General features: G+C 41.6%; 3 protein-coding genes across 4 annotated transcripts; 2 read left to right on the forward strand and 1 right to left on the reverse strand.

Moving 5' to 3' along the window:
* Positions 1-2,371: 2,371 nt before the first annotated feature.
* LOC136956946 (G-protein coupled receptor 83-like) lies at positions 2,372-4,906 on the forward strand. Its single transcript, XM_067250995.1, has 4 exons — positions 2,372-2,875; positions 3,110-3,235; positions 3,526-3,659; positions 4,168-4,906. The coding sequence occupies exons 1-4, from the start codon at positions 2,372-2,374 to the stop codon at positions 4,904-4,906; spliced, it is 1,503 nt and encodes a 500-aa protein (XP_067107096.1).
* Positions 4,907-11,306: 6,400 nt separating this feature from the next.
* cdk2ap2 (cyclin dependent kinase 2 associated protein 2) lies at positions 11,307-14,741 on the forward strand. 2 transcript variants are annotated; one of them, XM_067250438.1, is made up of 7 exons: positions 11,307-11,368; positions 12,235-12,390; positions 12,688-12,779; positions 12,988-13,108; positions 13,275-13,297; positions 14,130-14,217; positions 14,633-14,741. In XM_067250438.1, exons 2-6 carry the CDS (start codon positions 12,336-12,338, stop codon positions 14,169-14,171), a joined length of 333 nt encoding a protein of 110 aa, XP_067106539.1. In that variant the 5' UTR covers positions 11,307-11,368; positions 12,235-12,335; the 3' UTR covers positions 14,172-14,217; positions 14,633-14,741. The 2 variants fall into 2 exon arrangements, with proteins under 2 accessions (XP_067106539.1, XP_067106538.1); XM_067250437.1 differs by lacking the exons at positions 14,130-14,217; positions 14,633-14,741 and having other exon boundaries at positions 13,275-14,103.
* aip (aryl hydrocarbon receptor interacting protein) lies at positions 14,719-19,556 on the reverse strand. Its single transcript, XM_067250436.1, has 7 exons — positions 19,432-19,556; positions 18,502-18,684; positions 18,041-18,229; positions 17,245-17,421; positions 16,837-16,978; positions 16,364-16,602; positions 14,719-16,034 (listed from the first exon to the last, which is right to left on the reverse strand). Exons 1-7 carry the CDS (start codon positions 19,528-19,530, stop codon positions 16,029-16,031), a joined length of 1,035 nt encoding a protein of 344 aa, XP_067106537.1. The 5' UTR covers positions 19,531-19,556; the 3' UTR covers positions 14,719-16,028.
* Between the last annotated feature and the right edge of the window lie 44 nt (positions 19,557-19,600).

Consider the following 19,600-nt stretch of genomic DNA (forward strand, 5'->3'; position numbering starts at 1 on the left):
CTTGCTGCTACCAACGGACTTAATAATAATGATAATTATGAATGTTCTTCATAGTCAAGGTCTTCATGGTCAAGGCAATCTCAGGGCTACAGGTTTTAAAAGAAAAACAATCAAGCCCTAAATAACTAGTGATAAATAATCTGTCAGTCTCTGGCATTCTCTGGGTCTTTCTTAAGTGCACCAAAACAAATGTATCCACAGAGAAAATGGCAAGTGACTCATCTTACCTCAGCCAAACATTCAAGAAAAGCACACCGACCCACATGAACACACATACAGACACACAAACTTGATTAAAATGTTCTGTGATACATAATGTGACCTTTTATATGGTGTTTTATAGGTGATTAAGGATCCTTCATTTACATCTCAAAACAACAAGTCAAATTCCATGCAGGTGTCTGCACCCAATCAAGGTTTTTGAAACCCATATAATTATAAATCACATTAGGAAACGTAAAGAGCTGCTCATGACATACATGCCTGCATGTGACCAAACAAAATAATTGTGTATATGTGTGTGAATACATATGTAATCGTTATTATTCTGTGTAGGATGCTTGCATAGTGTTTAATTGTGGGTGGTGCAAGGTTGTATGCCTGCTATATGTACTGTAGACACATGTCGCCCCTATTTCTGGTTTGCACACATTTCTTGTTCCTTACATTTATTGTAACGAAAGTACAATGAATACAAATTGAGATTTATTCAGTTTCAACTTCGACACAACTTCGACAGCACTAGCTGCTGTAGATGAAATACTAAAAGGACAAGCCAATCAATTCAAAACAATGCAAGGTCAAGATGAGCAACCATTCTATTTCCCTCCTTAATTTGTTTATGTGGGTGTCCATATGTGAGAGTTCTAGAAAACTGTTGTTGTTTTAATTAGAGGTTGCACCTGACAGTTAGCACACAAAAGTCCACAATGATAGAGAGATTGGTTTGTCAAAAGTTGACTATATGTATTTGTATGTGAATGCATGTGTGCATGTGTTGTCTCTGTGTTCAACAATGCATACTAATTCCTAGCCTTGACTGTATAATTTGTGACTCACTTTAATGCAATCAGAGTTATATTGGCATGTGTGAAGTGTTTAAAAAAAGGGAGTGCTTTCAAGGAGCTCCACAAGGCTGTGTTTTATTATTGCATAATGAAAGGCTTATATCAATGACTTTAAATGTTACACCTATAGCCAAGCTATTCATTCAGTGCCAGACTGACAATATTCTTTATTGTAGGAAAGTGTGTGGTTAGAAAAAGTCCCCGATCAGTTTCCATTTTTGGAATTCCGAATTACAATTTTTGAAGGTCCAGTATTTAGGAGCAAAGGTACTTCCTACTAAATTAATGATACAACCTTACCCGGGTACCATTGCACACTTTCATCATGGGAATTTATTATTCAAATTCGAACTTCTTATGTACCACCGAAACATTACTTTTTTTAAAAGGGTTTATAGCTTTTGCTCCATTCTTTTTTCAGTTTCAGAAGCGTCCCAGGAGTGGCTCCCTGATCTGCTTCGCTAAATAACTGGACTTTTAAGTTTATTAAAGGGTAGGCAATGTTGTTGAGCACTTTTTATAATATAAGCTGAAAAAGATGTTCACATCTTGATAGCAAATAATAAATCTAAAGGTTGGACAGTAAAATGAAATAAATCCGATATCTGTGTGCGTTGCAGGACTGTAGTAAACACGACCACTCATTAAGGTTGGACCGACACTAATGATTGGATGGCATTCAGACCGAATGTAGTGATTGCACTACTTGTTTGTCTGTCTACTAGGCAAATAATAAATTAAGCGCAGATTTCAATGACGCACAGTGTTTGACAGAGCGCCTTCTGTCCAGTATTGTCGAGGGGGTGTTGGGGTGCGAGTTGACATGATTGGCAGCTGTCATCAGCACTGGAGAGGTGGCTGAAGTCAGGTGGCAAGATAAAGCCATTTGCTAAGAAATTGAAGATTGAACCCATATGCAACTATACATCAGACAGATTTAAGTTTCCTCCCTCCCCAGTTGCATTGTTCATGCATTCCATGTAAAAAGTCTGGCAAGTATAATAAAAAATGTACTAGCCAATGGCAACTCGAGCTTCACTGTGTCCGTAGAGCGTTGTTGTTGTTAGTTGATCTCGCGAACTCGCTAATACAGCTGCCGCAGCGCTCCTCTTCTGAAATGCTGTGGAGGACATGAACAAAACCTCATTGGAGCCCGCGCCGCAGACGCGCCCGGTGTAAATAAGGGGTTAGTGTATTATGTGGCGTCAGACATCAGACAAGACGTGCAGGGTGGAAGGGAGTGCATGGTCGTTTAAAACACAGAACGGATTGCATTTTCTTTCCTTTGCCTAACATTGTTGCAGATGCCTGCGAGGAGGTATCCGTTCGGATGTCCGTTGTTTATCATCACAATTTCTCCTACCACAGCTGACATGAGAAGTTTGTGCCTTTGGCTATCCCTCACCTATTTGGCTACCACAATCCTTAACGGGTCACGGGCGCACGAGCTAAACAACTCCTCACTTATCAGGGGTATTTCATCGGAGACCGAACTGCTAAACATATCAGGTCAGAAGGTGCTTAACCGTTCCAGTTTTTTTACGCTAGACTTAGATGAGGGGACCCTCGCAGACTGGCGCTCAATGGCTGGAAAGAAGCGCTACGGAGGAGAGTCGCAGAACGGGAAAGTGAAAGCTTTGCTGGTTTTCGCTTACTCTTTTATAATTGTCATTTCACTTTTTGGGAATACTCTTGTATGCCATGTGGTGTTCAAGAACAAACGCATGCACTCTGCTACTAGCCTATTCATTGTTAACTTGGCGGTGGCAGACATTCTCATCACGCTTCTCAACACACCGTTTACCCTGGTAAGGACAGAAGACAACCACCCGTTTCTCAAAACATAGGCCAAAAATGTGTAGAATTCGTATTCCAGATCTCGTAGCCTACTATTAAATTCGCACTATGTCGGTTCTTAAAAATTGTTTGGCAGGAATCTACTCTATCCACAAGTTTGTACACATTCACACGCTACACACAGCATCAATTTAGTAGGATTTCTAGGAACGAGCTGCTATACCTCTTGCTGCTCTTTCCCGCAGGTTCGGTTCGTTAACAGCAGTTGGGTGTTTGGAAAAGGCATGTGCCACATCAGCCGCTTCGTGCAATATTGCTCTCTGCACGTGTCCACGCTGACTCTCACCGCTATTGCGCTCGACAGGAGGCAGGTAAATATACGGGTTGGTTCAGTTAAAGCTGTAAATGTAAACCTTATGGTATAATATTCTATTATATTTAATAATATTATATTTCTGTCTTAAAATGTAGGCCTACGCATACGCAAGGTACAATACCAACAGAAATCGTGGGTCTGTTAAAAATTGATTCATGGAACACTTGCAATTGTGGAGAATGTATACTATAAAAGCTTGTCAATACAAACGTGGTCACACATTTACTTTGACCAGTCTTAAACCCCCACTGGTCAAAGCTGACATAGTGATGTGTATTTGTCTAGGTGATCCTGCACCCTCTCAGGCCCCGCATGTCTCCAGCTCGTGGGGGTGTTTGTGTGGCTCTCATCTGGATTATGGCCATCTGCTTCTCCATGCCTCACGCCATCTACCAGAAACTCCTGACCTTTGTGTATAGGTACAAACAGCTCACCTTTCTACACACCCTACCTCTCCCCCTCAGTTACACTCTTTCTCTCTCTATCTTTCTTTCTCACCCACACACACACGATCAATCAATCTGTTTTAAATTCATTTTTTGTTAATCCTTCACACTCCAGTACCTCTCTTTTTCTTAAATTGTCTTTATTTGGCTCCCTATATGTTTCACTGCTCCCCTCTCTATCTAGAGCCTGCACTCTTACTGAAAATTCAGCTTTTTGAGTTGAGTTGGGTGATTTTTTTAATGGTGTCTAAGGTTGGTAGGTGGCCTATTTTGTTGCCACCACCAACTGTTGTTGCTGTTGTGAATGTTGCTCCCCTTGCCCTCAAGGCACCACTTGACTTGTTGTTTATGAGATGCCAAATTGTATTCACTCTCACACCTTGCTACCTACTTTTCCTTCTCCCAATCATACCCCTGATAATGGCCACTGCCCCCTACTTGCCTCCTACCTTCCTCGTTTCCATCACATCCCACTGCTTAGCAAGGAGAAGGAACGGAGCCTGTGCGTCCCAGACTTCCCAGAGCCCTCAGATGTCTACTGGCAGTGTATCGACCTGCTTACCTTCATCCTCCTCTACGTCCTCCCTCTTCTAATCATCACTGCTGCCTACTCCACCGTGGCCCGCCGCCTGTGGCGCCGCAATGCCATTGGGGACACTACCACATCCCAGTATGCCGCCCAGAGACGAAAACGCCGCCGCACACTGGCCATGCTGCTGGTGGTGGTGGGCGTGTTTGCCATCTGCTGGTTCCCCCTCAACTGTTACGTTGTGCTCCTGTCCAGCCAGGCCATTCGCTCATCCAACGCCTTGTACTTTTGCTTTCATTGGTTGGCTATGAGCTCCACGTGTTACAATCCATTCATTTACTGCTGCCTGAACCCAGCCTTCCGCAAGGAACTGAGGCTGTTACTGGGCATGTGCAGGTGGAGATTGAGGGCCAGAGAGGTGGGGTTGGGACCAGAGCAGGGGGCTCTGCCCTCCAGCACGCCATGTCATAGGGCCGCGTGGCTGGAGAGCCATGCATCTTTACAACCCAACCAAGCCTCGTCCCAGAGAAGCCATACATCCCAACGGAACCACATCTCTGCCCGACAGAGCCATTCGTCCGCTGATAAACCAAATGCCCTCAAAGATAGGTACCTCCTTTTCTGCACGAGCCATGTGCAAACAGGTAAAACAGACATTCATTCAGTGGAACCAATAGTGGCTGTCAGCTAGTGGCACAACGAATCACAAAAGTCATGGTTTGGAAACATACCATATAGTTCTGAGTCACGGATGGGATAATATTTCGGATTAGCAAGATTTTTTTAAATATAGTATATATAGTTTTGTTTTCAATTTAAGGATGCGGGCGGCTTTTCAAGTTCTTCCCCTCCTACACGGTAATGGCTGATATGATGCTTGTTTCTTTTTAGATTTTTGTTTTGCAAGCATCCCAGATTGATTGTTTCAGCGTGCCTCGTTTACGTGAATCCACAAAAAGCAACTGGTTGCACACTGGTCGCAACTATTGCAAATTCGCACTTGTCAATCAAATCAATCCAGGTGGCCAGACCCATCTGTCAGAGCAAATAAAACATGAGCATCCAGATTTGTCTGGTTATAGATTTGTCAGGCTATATTGATTGTAGAATTTAACCAGGAACCACTTTGACTGTAATATTAATGGGGATCCACATACCAGGTGGCGATCAAGCTTGTTTTGTGAAATCCTCATCTTTTCTTTTAAAGGGCACAAATGGATATCAGGCAGAGCTGCTGCAGGTGCTTGGTTGAGAAGGCTCTGGGTGCCTTCATATGAAGGCTGAAGCTGGTAGGCCTTGGGATGAGCGGATTGGAAACAGATACTCATTATGTGAGGATGTAGGGAACTTTTAAGTATTGTCAGTCTGGATAATTTCAAAGAACGTTATATAAATGGGGAGATAATGAGACATCTACCACTAGAGGAGAGGCATGTCAAAGCACATATGCTAGTTGTGAATCAACTCCTGAGTGCCAGTAATAATGAAAGAGAGAGAAGGCCTTCAAATGGGAGCATCTCTTAGTGCTGATTTAAATCAGGCACAGTGGAAAAATTGTTTTTCTGAGTCGGTTAGCAGGTGTTTTCTTGGGTTGCACCAATCAACTTTATATTCCAGCATCTTTTTATATATGTGGTCTTTTGGATGTTTGATATGTTTGTGTGTTAATGACAGATGACGTGTTGTTGGTGGTACAGTATATGTTGCTTATTGGTTTTCCTTTCAAACTGTGTAATGAAGCGAAGAGTAGTTCTTCATATATGTTAAGGTAGTTCTAATTCCAAAAGTTTTTTTTTGTTTGTTTCTGCTTCTTGAAAGCATGGTAGAGGGTAGTATATAAGTGTTTTTTAAAGATTTTTTGTGATTTGTGATTGGATTTGGATATTACCAACAGCTATCAGAACTGAACACTGTCAAGAACCTTGTTTATTGTTTTCAAAATTTGTGATAAAATGGTGTCAGTTGTGCTTGTGGTTGAGATTACATCTGAGACTGGTTTCCTGGTTCAGTTTCTTTTTTCCTGCTGAACCTTAAAGCAGGTTGTCTTAGATTGTGCAGCCACCTGTGCAACAGGGCTATTGCAGTGTCATGGATTAGAGAAATCAGATCAGAATGGGAACTCTCACTCACTTTCTGCTGTGCCTGGAGTTAATTGCCTTAACTCACGCACTTTCCATTGAATGCACTTCTACATTCTGAAATATAATTATAATTATAATATATAATAAGTATGTGTTATGTGATGTGTTTACTACTGTTTTGTGTTGGCTGGTAAGTGTAAGTGAGCACAGTCCACATTTATCCAGTGTTGTTAAGTGTATTCATTTTAGGTCAAGTTCCTATTCAGATGTGGTTGTTTCAGAATGCCTATTTCTTTTGGCTAATTGTTATTGAACACACCAATGGTCATGAGTTATGGATTATGTGTGTTCATAGGCGATTTTACCGCGGGTGCATTTGCATCCCCTCTTGTTGGGATGAAAACATTAACATTTTCAATTTTATGTAAAAACCCAATGAAATGTTTTTAAAACATTTTTAAGTGATGTCAGAGTTGTATGTTCTATTGTGGTTTGCTGTACTATAATGATTCATTTAAAATTTTGAGATCTAGTATTAATTTTGAGCATGTTTTTGTAAGCAAAAAAAAAATCACTACCCTTTGCACCCCCAGTTTTAAAACCTAGAATCGCCTATGTGTGTGTTTGTGCTCAAAAACTAATACCTGTGCCGTTTCTTTGTTAGCTTGTATTGTGGCAGCTGCTGGCAAAATTAAGAATGTTTCAGAAGGCATTTCACATGTGTCTTTCCAACTCCAGTTATGAGAGTTGAGAAAACGATACAGTGCTGCTTCCTACACCTACAGTCCGGTGTCCCATGTATTCTGTTTTGTGGTTGTCAAGGGCATGATATATTGTACTACAGTAGAGATGACTGAATTGAAACTACTTTTGGTGAAGAAGAGAAAATGCATTCTTGTTTTTTGAGTCCTTATATATTCCATGTGACAGACTTGAAACACTCAGTCACTTGATGAATATTAATTAAAAAGGAAGAAATAACATTTAGAATGATTATCTTTTGTGTGGTTAAATTTGTAACTGTCACTTACCCATTGTATTATGCCTTTCAGCAATTAATTCCAAGAAAGACGGAGAGAAAGGCTCTTTCCCTGTGAGAATAATTGGAGCATTGAGCTCCAAAGTGGGAATCACACAATCAAAAACATTTTCCATAGGAGAAGCTGTGCCATAGAAGTGCTTTCAAACCAATACTCCAGGGGAATGGCTTCTCTGGCACCCAGATAGGTTGACCGCCTAGATCTGACAGTTGACCATTACAACAGCCCCCAACCCCATAGTATAATAGGAAGTTGGTGTGCTTGAAATTCAAAATACATTAACTGTACATTTATTAATTTAGCCAGTTTTATCCAATGTATGCACAAATAGGGCACATTGTAAGTGCAGTACATAATCAAAGAAGGGCACAGTTCTAACTGGAAAACACACACGCACACACACACTACAACATGCACCTGCCACCAACCCCAACTCTTTCTTCACCACCTCTCTCTCCTGCACTGTCATTACCATGGTTACGCTCACAAACACATAGACACACGGTCTTCAGGGTCACTATCCTTTGCTACCCTCTCCCTACTTGTGCATTCCACTCACCCTCTCTCCTGTTCTTACTGAGTTGTTTTCTTTATTTTTTCCTGCTTTTCGTGCAACCAGCTCGCTTGTTCGCTCGCTCATCTTGTCTGATATCCACGCATCATATTCATTCATAATTGTTATATATTCATTGAAATTATGACCACTTTTCTAGATGAGTCAGAGACCATTGCACACTTTTCAGCACATTATTCACCGCATATTTTTTTATTTATTTAATGTTTTCAAAGAGCGATTGCCTGCGGCGTGTCATTTGTAAATGTATTCATGAGCGTCTCTGTCTCTGCCAGCACACACCTGAAACCTTAAGCAAATGGTTGCTTGTACATTTAGTGATTTTAATTTCAGATTATTTGCATTTCAGATTTCAGAAGCTGCACAGAAGGCACTATTTGGCACTATTTGCTTTGATCTCATTCCCAAAAATATTAATATGTACTTATTAAATACTCAGGCACAAAAAAAGGCTACAGTGAACATTCATGCTCAACCTTTACTTTAATTCTTCCGTGGTTGGAGCTGGGTCTGTACACGTGCAGGTACAGTGCCACACATTATGAATGACACATGATAGAGGAATGTAAGAGTGAGAGCCTGTATGTAGCAGAAGAGTGAGAAACAAGAAAGGGAGCCTGATCGAGGAAACTACCATCTGAAATAAATTATTTACTCTCCATGTTAAGGACAGAGCAAGCCAGATGGGGTACCTGACAATAGGAGAATAGTATTGCTATATCCTATCATTCATCATCCCTATGAAACTCAGCATAATGCCTCATCACTTAAACCGGAGCTGTTATATAGCTAAACATAGCTGACATTGCTAACATTGTTTGCCCCTTGGCTACAACTTCACACAGCATTTTTTGCGTTATTTTGTGGGTATGCTTTTCCAGAGAATTCATGAATGTGAATTTTAACTGCATCTCAGATGCTGTTGTGACAATTATGTGTTCCACACAAGAAAAAGCCCCCCACCTTCGGTATGCACTTAACAGCAACTGCTGTTCAGCACTACTGTCATACAATACAACAATCTTATTGTTCACATTTAACAGGACACACAAGGCTTTCAATAAAAAAGATTGTACATTTGTAAAAACACTGAATTTTTGTGTACGCCTTTCCTATATCAACAAAATGATTACTGAAAGGGTTACAGTGTAAAATTAAGGGAACTGACACTGCGGAAGTACTTCTTATAGAATAAGCTCATCACATCAGAATATAAATCATACATTCATGCCAGGTGAAGTGCAGTTTGCTTCAGCAACAATATTTTCACACACATTGACTGGTTTGATCTTCAGTCCTTTGATACCTCATTACAACCTATGGAGCTGTCTGTAGTACAACAGAAGCTAAAATAGCTTGCTTCGCAAAACTTGCCTAACCCAGCTTTAATAAACATTAATGTCTCAAAAACCGGGAGAGTTTTTGCAGGACACCACACTGGATCATCACAGTCTGGTCTGGATGCAGCTTCCTGTCTAAAAAAGAGAGCGTAAAAAATAAATGCAGTATGTATGAGGTTGAAGTCAATATACAGACGGTGTGAATGTGAAATATGTGCATATTGAGAGCATTCACTTTTGGGGTACAGTGTCTGTAAGGTATTGATAATTAGGTTTTGGATATTTTTCATAGTCTTGATTCAGAAAATGAGGGTAATCTTGGTAAAGCTTCATGTATATGCAGCTGGAGCAACAGACAGTTATCAAAGCAATGAAGCAATGGTTTTAAAAAGATCAATTTATTACACTAATTATCATGTGACAAAAATACGGACATTTTATATTTGTCTATTGCCTTATCATCCTTGAACAAGGATTGTTGCCAGCATTTGTTTTATGTATTGAGAACATTTATAACCTTTCCAAACCAAAATGTATAACTAACTACTTCAGTTGTTTCATGTTGAACATATCTTATGCTTACAGGTTGTAAATCCTTTCTGCCTTAACTTAACACAAGATTGAATGAGTTTGATGATTTCTTATCAATATTATTGAAGGCCAGAAAATGTTGTCTAGGAACAGTCTAATAGAGAACAGTACCTAATGCTGGAAAGTTAGTGGCATCGGTCCATATTTTGGAGTCAGATGGCTGAGCGGTGAGGGAGTAGGGCTAGTAATCAGAAGGTTGCCAGTTCGATTCCCAGCCGTGCCAAATGACGTTGTGTCCTTGGGCAAGGCACTTCACCCTACCTGCCTCGGGGGGAATGTCCCTGTACTTACTGTAAGTCGCTCTGGATAAGAGCGTCTGCTAAATGACTAAATGTAAATGTAATAAGACAACGTTTGAGCTTAAGTCTCCACTATCTTTCCCTACAGAGACAAAATGTCACCATTATCGTAGAAATTGGAAAACAGTTATTTCCTGAAGGACCAAAGATGTAAAGCCATGGATGAAAGGTCATAAAAAGTGTGAAAATCAGATTTTTCAAGTACATTATAGAAGGATAGAGTGTGTTTGTTACAATCGAGGATTAGTCCCACTGTTATCTGCAAATCTGTAGTACTAACAGAGACTGTTGCTTTAGGATAATTATTGACCTGGAAACCATTCTCTTTGCAATAAGAGAGAAGCCAGAATCCATTTCGAGGTGTTAGAGAAAAATAATAAATTAACTAGTTCAGTGTGTGAGACCTCCTGAGACCTGTTAACATTATATCCTAGTCGTGTTACCTTTCACATCAATACCTGTCTGGGTAGGTTCTGCTGCTGGCTGCATAGTCTTTGCAGTGAATGTAGGGACTGAGACCAATAATATAGTTTTAGCATGTCATGGAATAAATTTTATTGTAGCTTGTATCTATATATTTTTTTAATATTATACAGTTTCAAACATACATAGCTGTCTAGAACACAATTTAGTTACCGTCTGTATTGAATGTATAACCTTGGTTGAAGGCTATTCACTGACAATCTCTATTTTTGTGGGAGATTTTATGGGATTTGGACTTAAGCCGTAGATAAGGCTGGTATATATAGTATATACAGTGTGTAGGATTGAACCATGTACACCAATGTTTATTGCTCCCACCATACTTCACAGTAGCCTTATATTACTAGAAAACCCTGCCATACCCTCAATATTTCTGTCACCCACAACCCATCGAAATTACAGTTTTTGTAGAACCAAACAGCTACACAAAGTTACTGTGCATTGGGGCTTGAAGCATATAAACTGTCTCAGCTCAAATGTCTCAGTAATATGTGGACAAATGTTTCATATACTAGCTCGCAAATGATGCGAACCATATAAATATAGTCTATATGAATGTATTTTAAATGTTCAGTCTTAAATGTTTGTTACTGCATGTTCCGTCTCTTAACCAATGACAATTAGTGAAATGACGCTAGAATGAATATCCATCAAAAGTGCCACGCCTCTTAATCTAACACGCAGGCGTAGTACATGAGTGGGAGCTTTTCGTCCTGAAAAGGATTTCAAATCTTTCCGTAGCAAGGTGAGATTAATTATAACACAGTTTCTGACTTTCTTTGCTCTTTTTGTAATTATGGACGTGATGTTAAGATGAGTAGAACGTACATTGAGACTCGGGTTACTGTTTAGTCATTCTTTGTGCTGTCTATTGTATCTTATTTGCTAGCTAATTCTGACGATAGCTAGCTATACAGTCTAGTTTTACTAGCCAGCTACTTAGCTAGAGCTAGCTTGCTAACAGTGTGAACAAGCTAGCCAGTGTTTTTTGCTAGTGCTATTGTAATGCCATTATTTCTATCAAATAAGTTGCCAAAATGCCATTCGTTGTTGTTGGATGGTTCCAGTCATTAATTCAGGCCACTTTTCTCTAAGAATGTTGTTGGTCGACGTATGTCGACCTAGTTAGCTTAAACATGGTGGACCAGGTGAGAAGCTTCTGTCAGAATCAGATCATGTCTTGTCGGGGTCAGATCCCACATGTGCACATCCTATTACCACCCGCAGCATACAGATCTAAATCGGACAAACACATATAAGATGATAGCTACATATCCTAATTATATCACTGGCTGCTGACTAGGCATCTTAACTGTCAGTTTCTTAAGTTGAAGCCGATTTGGCCATTTGTCTTTATCGTCTTGAGCCTGAAGTCGATTCCTGTCCGCATCATAGCCTGCATGAGAAGTTATAGTAACATGGACCCCAGAAGTGCCTTGCCTAGTTTCATCTTAACATATTGTTCTTTTTCAGGGCATAGACTGCAGTACTTTCCAGTCAACAGGCTTTTTTTGTGTGTGATTTCTAGTCTACCATATTGGTGGCAGGCTCACTGTTTAGACCATGTAGGCTTGTTTGTGCTAAACTCTGCTCTGTGTGACTGTGTTGCAGCTCTCAGGAGCTCGAGCCCTTCAGTAAAGCTGTATAAACACCGGGTCGACGGGACGGACGGCAGCGGCGCGACGTACGGGGAGCTGCGCAGTGACATCACAATGAGCTACAAACCGATCGCCCCCGCTCCGTCCGGCTCCAACCACACCCCACCGGGTCAGTCGTCTGCAAGGCATCCTGCATCCTCTGTGTGCTGTAAATGGATGGAAACCCAAGTTGGATCCTTGGCTTGTGATGTGCAGATAAATCTCTAGGCTTATACAGTACCCTGCCTAACCATGACTGCCCGGCTCTCTTAAGAGTTTCGGTCTAGACACACAAAGCGGCTACCAGCCACCGTTTCAACCTTTGACCTTAACCAAAGGACCACCACGCTCCCGAAGGTCTGGATGATGTTGGTGAGGATGGTAATTTGACCTAGTAGTGCATCTCATCTGTCTTTTCCCTCCACAGGCTCCAGTGTGCCCTCCCCGTCCCTACCCTCCTCATCTAACTTCCGGCCGGCCTTCAGTGATTTTGGACCACCTTCCATGGGCTTTGTTCAGGTGCACCCTCTTAAGAGATCTTGTACATTGTCGATTTTAGAGTATCTTTATTTTGTTGCTTTTCATGCTACGGTATCGGTGCAATTTCAAAAACCTTTTAAACTCTTATTTCTTCACTGCCCTTTGCTTTCTATCACTGTAATGTCTGTAAAGGCTAAAACACCCAACCTCCACACTATGTTTCACCCTCCTTTGTGGACACACACAGCCTGTGAAGGTGTCCCAGGGCTCTACATACAGTGAGCTGCTGTCCGTTATTGAGGAGATGAGCCGTGAAATCCGACCCACCTATGCCGGGAGTAAGAGCGCCATGGAGAGGCTAAAGAGAGGTACTGTTCCCTAATGAATCAATACAAAACAAACTCCAAATTTTACTAAGTGAATAGATGTTGATTTTACAAATGATTTCCAGTTAGGCATATCTGAGATATTTCCCCCCCACACACTTTTGCTGCAGCCTATTGTAGGTATCTCTTGTTCTTGTCTTCCCTCCAGGAATTATCCATGCCCGTGCGCTGGTGAGAGACTGTCTGGCAGAGACAGAGAGAAGTGCACGTACATAACCCCTTCACTGGATCCCGTTATCCCTCTTTCTATTGACCTCATTATGAGCCTCCTGTTCCTGTGACCCAAAGTCTCTGTCACATAACCTGAAGCGTTAGTCCTCCATTCCCTTATGTTCTCTCTCTCTCTAGGAATCCTTCTTAATGTTCTGGAGAAAAATGTCTTGGTGGTGCGTAAGAGCTAGTAATGATAAAATGAGGACAGGGATTCAACCTCTGTCGTAATTACAACAATCTACTGTACCCTTAATTCCTCTTATCTTACTTTCCTTACCCCCCCCCCCACACAAGGTTGTTTTGATAAAGATTTTAATCTGTACTTCATGATCACTCATTCCAGTGCATTTAAGGGGTTTCATAAGGAGTTGTTATTTCTATATACAAGCTGGTAACAGGCGCAGACGGGTAATGTTTTATGTGAAAACGAGAGAAACCACGAAACATAATTTGCTGGTAATGTCTTTTCATTATGGCATGGTAGCCATAGATTTGTGAAATTATTTTGAGAACGTTTTTTTTCTAAGCTGCTATACTGACACCACTGTACAACCAAAGTCCAATTCAATGCCGTTATCTGTTGAGCTATAAAGCAAAACATATTGACAATACCCCAGATTCACTACCCTACTGTTTCCACCCAGGGGACACTTTACCTCCCTGTACCTGGTCTGTTTCTTAGTATGGCAAATTTTGTAAACCCGATTTTTGCAGTTTATTGAATCTTAATTACAATAATATAAAAAACAAGTTTTTAAATTAAACCTGTTTGTGTTGTCTTCGTTATCAGAAACCATTGCATTTCTACTGGGGAAATTGGCCCACGGCATAGGGGATGATCGGCTGTCAACTGATCTTTGCCTTACCTTCCCCTATAGGTAAGGGATGTGACCCATGTAGCAAGCCTTACCCCACCTGAAAGTTAATGCAATATCTAGAATCTATAAAGCTCAATTGTGTTAGTATTTAACATGAGAAGAACTATATACTGTATATGTGTAGGTGGATTAAAACCCATGGTGCAGGTGTACTTACCACATGTACAGTCATGGCCAAAAGTATTGGCAGTGAAACATTTAGTTTTGAAAGTTTGCTGCTTCAGCTGTTGTGATCAGATACATTTGAAATAAAAGCTTCATTGCCCCCCAAAACAAAAAATCTGTCACTGGCAATACTTTAGGCCATGAATGTATTTTCCTTCCGACCCACACAGGAGGTAATGTCCAACTAAGCCACTAACATACTTAATCATCCATTCATATTAACATCAATTACTATTATGTTGTATCTCAGGATTTGCTGGCTGCAGTTTCCACATTGACAACAGGAAGATGTAACCGATCCAAGACAGTTAAATTAGTGCATAACTGGAGACAAAGAAATGTACCGACAGGAGAATATCTTTATTTTGCTTCTCACAATACACCAGCAAGAGAGAAAGAAAATACATGGAAAAAAATGAAACCCTGCTGTTGTCCTTACATAAAGCGTATGAAGACATTATACCTATAGTAGACCTAGAAGACAAATGAGCTCATGTTAACATGTCAAATATATTGGTTTGTCAGTCATAGGATGTGTAAATATAGGGTGCTACCCGAAACTTAACTGTTCACCTGGAACTTTGGAGATCAATCAACTTTCATTCTCAGTCTTTTTCCCTTGGATACTAACATCTGTGAGGCCTGGCTGTTCATTCCAATCTCTACTATAACTTAACTGATATAATCCTCTAGTATGCAGCTTTCAGCTATCCAAACCTTTCAGTTTTGTCAAGACAAAGGCATTTGCATCCAACATGGAACTGGTTATTTTGATGTTCTCTATGACAGCTAATCTGTTTGTTTGCAAACCAAGGTCTGTGCCCCTTTAAGATTATTAGGTTGGCGAAAATAATTTCAGTATGGTATTTAGAGCCATACCATATTCAACTTATACTTCTAGGACAACATTTTATTGGTGTGGGAGTTAGGGCTTGTTTCTGGATCGGGCACAGGGCCATCTGACTATGCACACACTGCTTCAATATCCCCCTGGTTCAAGGGACATTCAACACCTACCAGGGCTTTGATTTCACAAAGTGCAGTCTTTAACCACAAAGCAAGCTGCTGGTGGTGGTGGAAGAGGCCAAAATATTGAGCAGAAATAATATGGTATATACTAATATAGACAATATATCAAACAAACATGGATCGGAAATGAAATGTCAGTTATAATGTCACGATAATACGGATAAAAATAGAAATTGAAGTAACATTAAGATAACTAGATACAGCACGGGGAGGGTTAAAAAAAAGGGGGGGGGGGGGGGTGGTGATGGAGATTAAAGGCGTCCATACATATCTATGATGTTAAATGATTGTCTCTGACGATATGTTATTTCCCAGTCTCACAGGCTGGATTGAACAACCATTTGTGTTTTACCGTGCTTAAGACGAGCGTGCATGTAACATGTAGGATGCAATGTTGAGAATAAGATGGGTTCTGATTTTTGATAACCAGTGACGTGTGTGCATGTGTTTTGTGGGGGTCTACGTATGTGAGCTAGTGTGTGTGTGTGTGTCTGACACCTGGACAAAACTGTTTCAAGGAAAGTGGCTTTGGTGTGTGCATACAATTAAACCAGAGTCAGTAATTTGTCCACGATTGCGCCCCCTCCATTTAATTTCAGTCAGAAATGTTGTCCCGTTCAACCCTGACAAATAAAGAACAAAAGAATACTTTCAAAACCCTGCATTCACACAAGAAACACAAATGCAATCCAGACGTATGCCTCAACCCAAATAATGAATGCATGGGACGTACTATATTTCCAGCTAGCTCTCCAGCTGGCCTTCTAGCATAGGACACTAACTTTAACAAGAAAACCGGCTTTAGAACTCAGTTTCCTTCCATTTCTGTGTATGGTTTTTCAGAGCATGCTTCTTCATTGGAGCATAACAGCTAATGAAGTCTGAACCGACTCCTTTGAGCATACTAGCTATTTACTGAGGCGTCTGTGCCTCTGTACAGTTTGACACCTACCGTGGTGGCGGTGGCTGGCTGTTGTTCTCTGGCAGTGTCGCTGAACAAGCTCTTGTAACGACCCTTCTCCTCCTTCTCCTTGGTGCGGATGCGCTCGTCCATGGCCCGCAGCTCTTTGGCCACCGAAGGCCCAAGCGATGGCTCCAGCTGCAAAACTTTGGCAAAGTCAGCGCGAGCCTCCGTCTCATTCCACACGGCAGCGTGGGCTTTGGCACGCTTGAAGTAGGCTTTCACATTGTCTAGCAGAGGGGAGGGGTCACAAAACACTGAACTGTTACATTTTACACATTTTCTCTACAAAGTGGAGTGAGTTTAGAAAATGTTGCCAACTGAACCACCTTAGGAAGAACAGAGCACTGAGCAGTGAGCACATGGGATATTCTGATTTGACAAAATATGACTAAAAATACTGCCATGTAAAAACAAAACAAAACTGTCAGGATGAACCTTGTCGTGCTCGGCTCATGACTCACTCTCGTATTTGAAGAGCAGAGAGGAGCAGTGATCCAGGACCTCGTAGTACTGGCCCTGCTGCAGCTTGCACTGACAGTAGTTCAGCAGTAGAGGCGTGATCATGTGATCCAACTTGATCCACGTCTCGTCCCCTGGACGTTCCTGATTGGACGAAAGGGAAGGGATACGTTACTACAGGTGATGTAGTCAAATGTAGAATACCAGTGAATCAGCAGGTGGTACTGATTCGTGTTAGTATACAATATAACAGTAAACATATGCATTACATAATGCCTGTACATATATGAATACATGAATTTTGTAAAAATGGTTCATATTAAATATGACGCTTAGAACGGAATGGTTAGAAGGACCTTATCATACAATGAACCCAGCAAAAAAATTACAAATCGGCACAGGACTGGCACCTTCATCTGTAGATTCTTAAGGCAGGCGATGGCGTTGTGGTACTTCTCGGTGGCAGCCTTCACATCACCGTTCTTGAAGAGGGCATTGCCCTCCTCGTGGATCTTCGGCACCACTGCCAACTTCTCCTCGTCGGTCATCGCCCAAGTGTCGAGGCGGAACGAGCCTGGGGACAGCACCTGGAGGAATGGTGGGTGGATGGGGGGGTTAAGAGTTTCAAGAGTTTTTTTTACCAAGTCAATTGGAATTATTGGTCCTTTCCCTCTTAGTTTTAAACCACCTATGTGGTGGTTCTATGTGGGGTTAGAGTTCCAATGACTTTGACAAGAAACCCGTGTAGTTATCCGGCAGGGGCAAGATGTAACCAGGTGGATTCAGGTGGCTGAGCGGTTAGGGAAACGTGCAGTAATCAGAAGGTTGCCGGTTGGATTCCAGGCCGTGCGAAAATGACGTGTCCTTGGGCAAGGCACTTCACCCTACTTGCCTCAGGGGAATGTACTTACTGTAAGTGGCTCTGGATAAGAGCGTCTGCTAAATAACAATGTCAATGTAACCAGGCTATTACAAGAGATTAGGACGAGCATTTCCCTGGTATTCAAACTCTTAGCACAACAATGTCCCCTTTGCCTGCATTAATGAGTCAATATGTGTCACGAGTCATGATGGTAATATGTGGAATAAGCTATTCATAAAGCTTCATAATACAAACACATTAAATACTGAATCGTCTGAGGGTACTTTATGCCAAACTGGATGTGACCCAGGTTTCGACCTCCATACCCAGATGGACATCCTCACCTCTAAGAGCTCCAAGGTAAAGACCAGGGGCTGGGGGTGGGCCTGCAGCTGGTCCAGATCCTGGTGGCCAAGAGAGTGGTGAGAGTGGATCTGGGCAATGCCACAGCAGTGCCTCTGGCCCTCAAGGGGGTCCTTTCCAGCACTGATGTTCCTCAGGGACTGGGACACCAATGGGTACAGGGCTGTGTGCTGAGGGACGGAGGGAGGAAGGGTGAGAGAAAAGGAGGGACAAAGGGAGGTAGAGAGAAAATAAAGGGAGGTAGAAATAGAGGGAAGAAAGGAGGTGAGGAGAGAGAGGTAGGGAGGCAAAAAGATTGGCAGACGGGTGAAAACATTGTCATGAGTTATAGGAATAATTCTGTAGTGCCATTTTATAGACAAATTAACCAGTTCTATGACATGTTCAGGTTGCTTGTAATTTTTCTAACTACAATAACCAAAGCAGGGCTGACCACACCCACCTTGGTTTCGCAGGTGAACTCAGCGACCTCACCCTCTCTCATGGTGGCAACTATTTTCTCCCACACGGCCAGCTTGAACTTCTTGCCCAGGATGAGCTCCATGGGCTTGCTTCGTCCGCCCATGTTTCTAGAATCATCCAGAACCGTGCCATCACACAGGCTGCTACGGTAGTGGAATAAGACCTGGTCAAACACACAAGGCTGTTAAATTCATTTTGATTCATTTAAAGTTGATATCTAAAGCGTCATACGGATAGAGCAGAGTATTTCTGTGTCCTCGTCCTCCTGCGAAATTATGCGACCACTCATCCCACAATTTAGTGTGCTTGTGGTTTATAATCACTATTATAAAAAGCAATGGGTGTGCATGTGAGGAGTTTTGAAGTGGTGTAACAACTAGCGTTTTTTCGTTTTCTTTGCAGTCCAGTTGTGATAATCCAACAAACATCTGTGATTTTTTTAAACACGGGATGGGATAAAGGCCTTCAATGTAACATTAGCTCATCATTTGTAAACAGCACCTTCAATATCATGTTATATCCAATTGCAACGCCCGAAAACAGAAGCGCAAGGACAGACCGACCAATCGTTTCTCTTAAAAACACAAGCATCCGGTCCCGCCTACTCCTTGGTCAAGAATCAACCAAACTGAAGAAATAATTCGGCTGCATACATATTAGCCTACCTAACAAACGCTTTTACTTGCAAAGGGCCATGACATTTGCTCCTAACGACCAAGTTCCATTTTACATAGCAGAGAAAATTAAAATGGTACGGACAGTCAAGTAAGTCACAGCTCGATAGCTAATGTGCTAGCTACATCAGCTAGACTAAGATAGCTAACGCGTCAATTACGAGCTTCGCCTTAAAATGGTATCTCGCATAGCTGGAAATATAATTCAGCAACAGTTGATCTTGATAAGAACTTGCCTTCGTTCCATCGGGGAAGTTTGATATCTCCCCTTTCCCGGGACTGGTCACTTTTTTCTGAATCCCCTCTGCGATTAGATTGAGTGCCAGTTCCTCCATCCTTGCTACACCAGTGTAAAAAAAAAAAAAATTGCGAGCTAGAGCGATGCAAACCGAATGCCTTCGCTTC

The sequence above is a fragment of the Osmerus mordax genome, chromosome 14 (genome assembly GCF_038355195.1).
Source record: "Osmerus mordax isolate fOsmMor3 chromosome 14, fOsmMor3.pri, whole genome shotgun sequence".
NCBI classification, from domain to species: Eukaryota; Metazoa; Chordata; class Actinopteri; order Osmeriformes; family Osmeridae; genus Osmerus; species Osmerus mordax.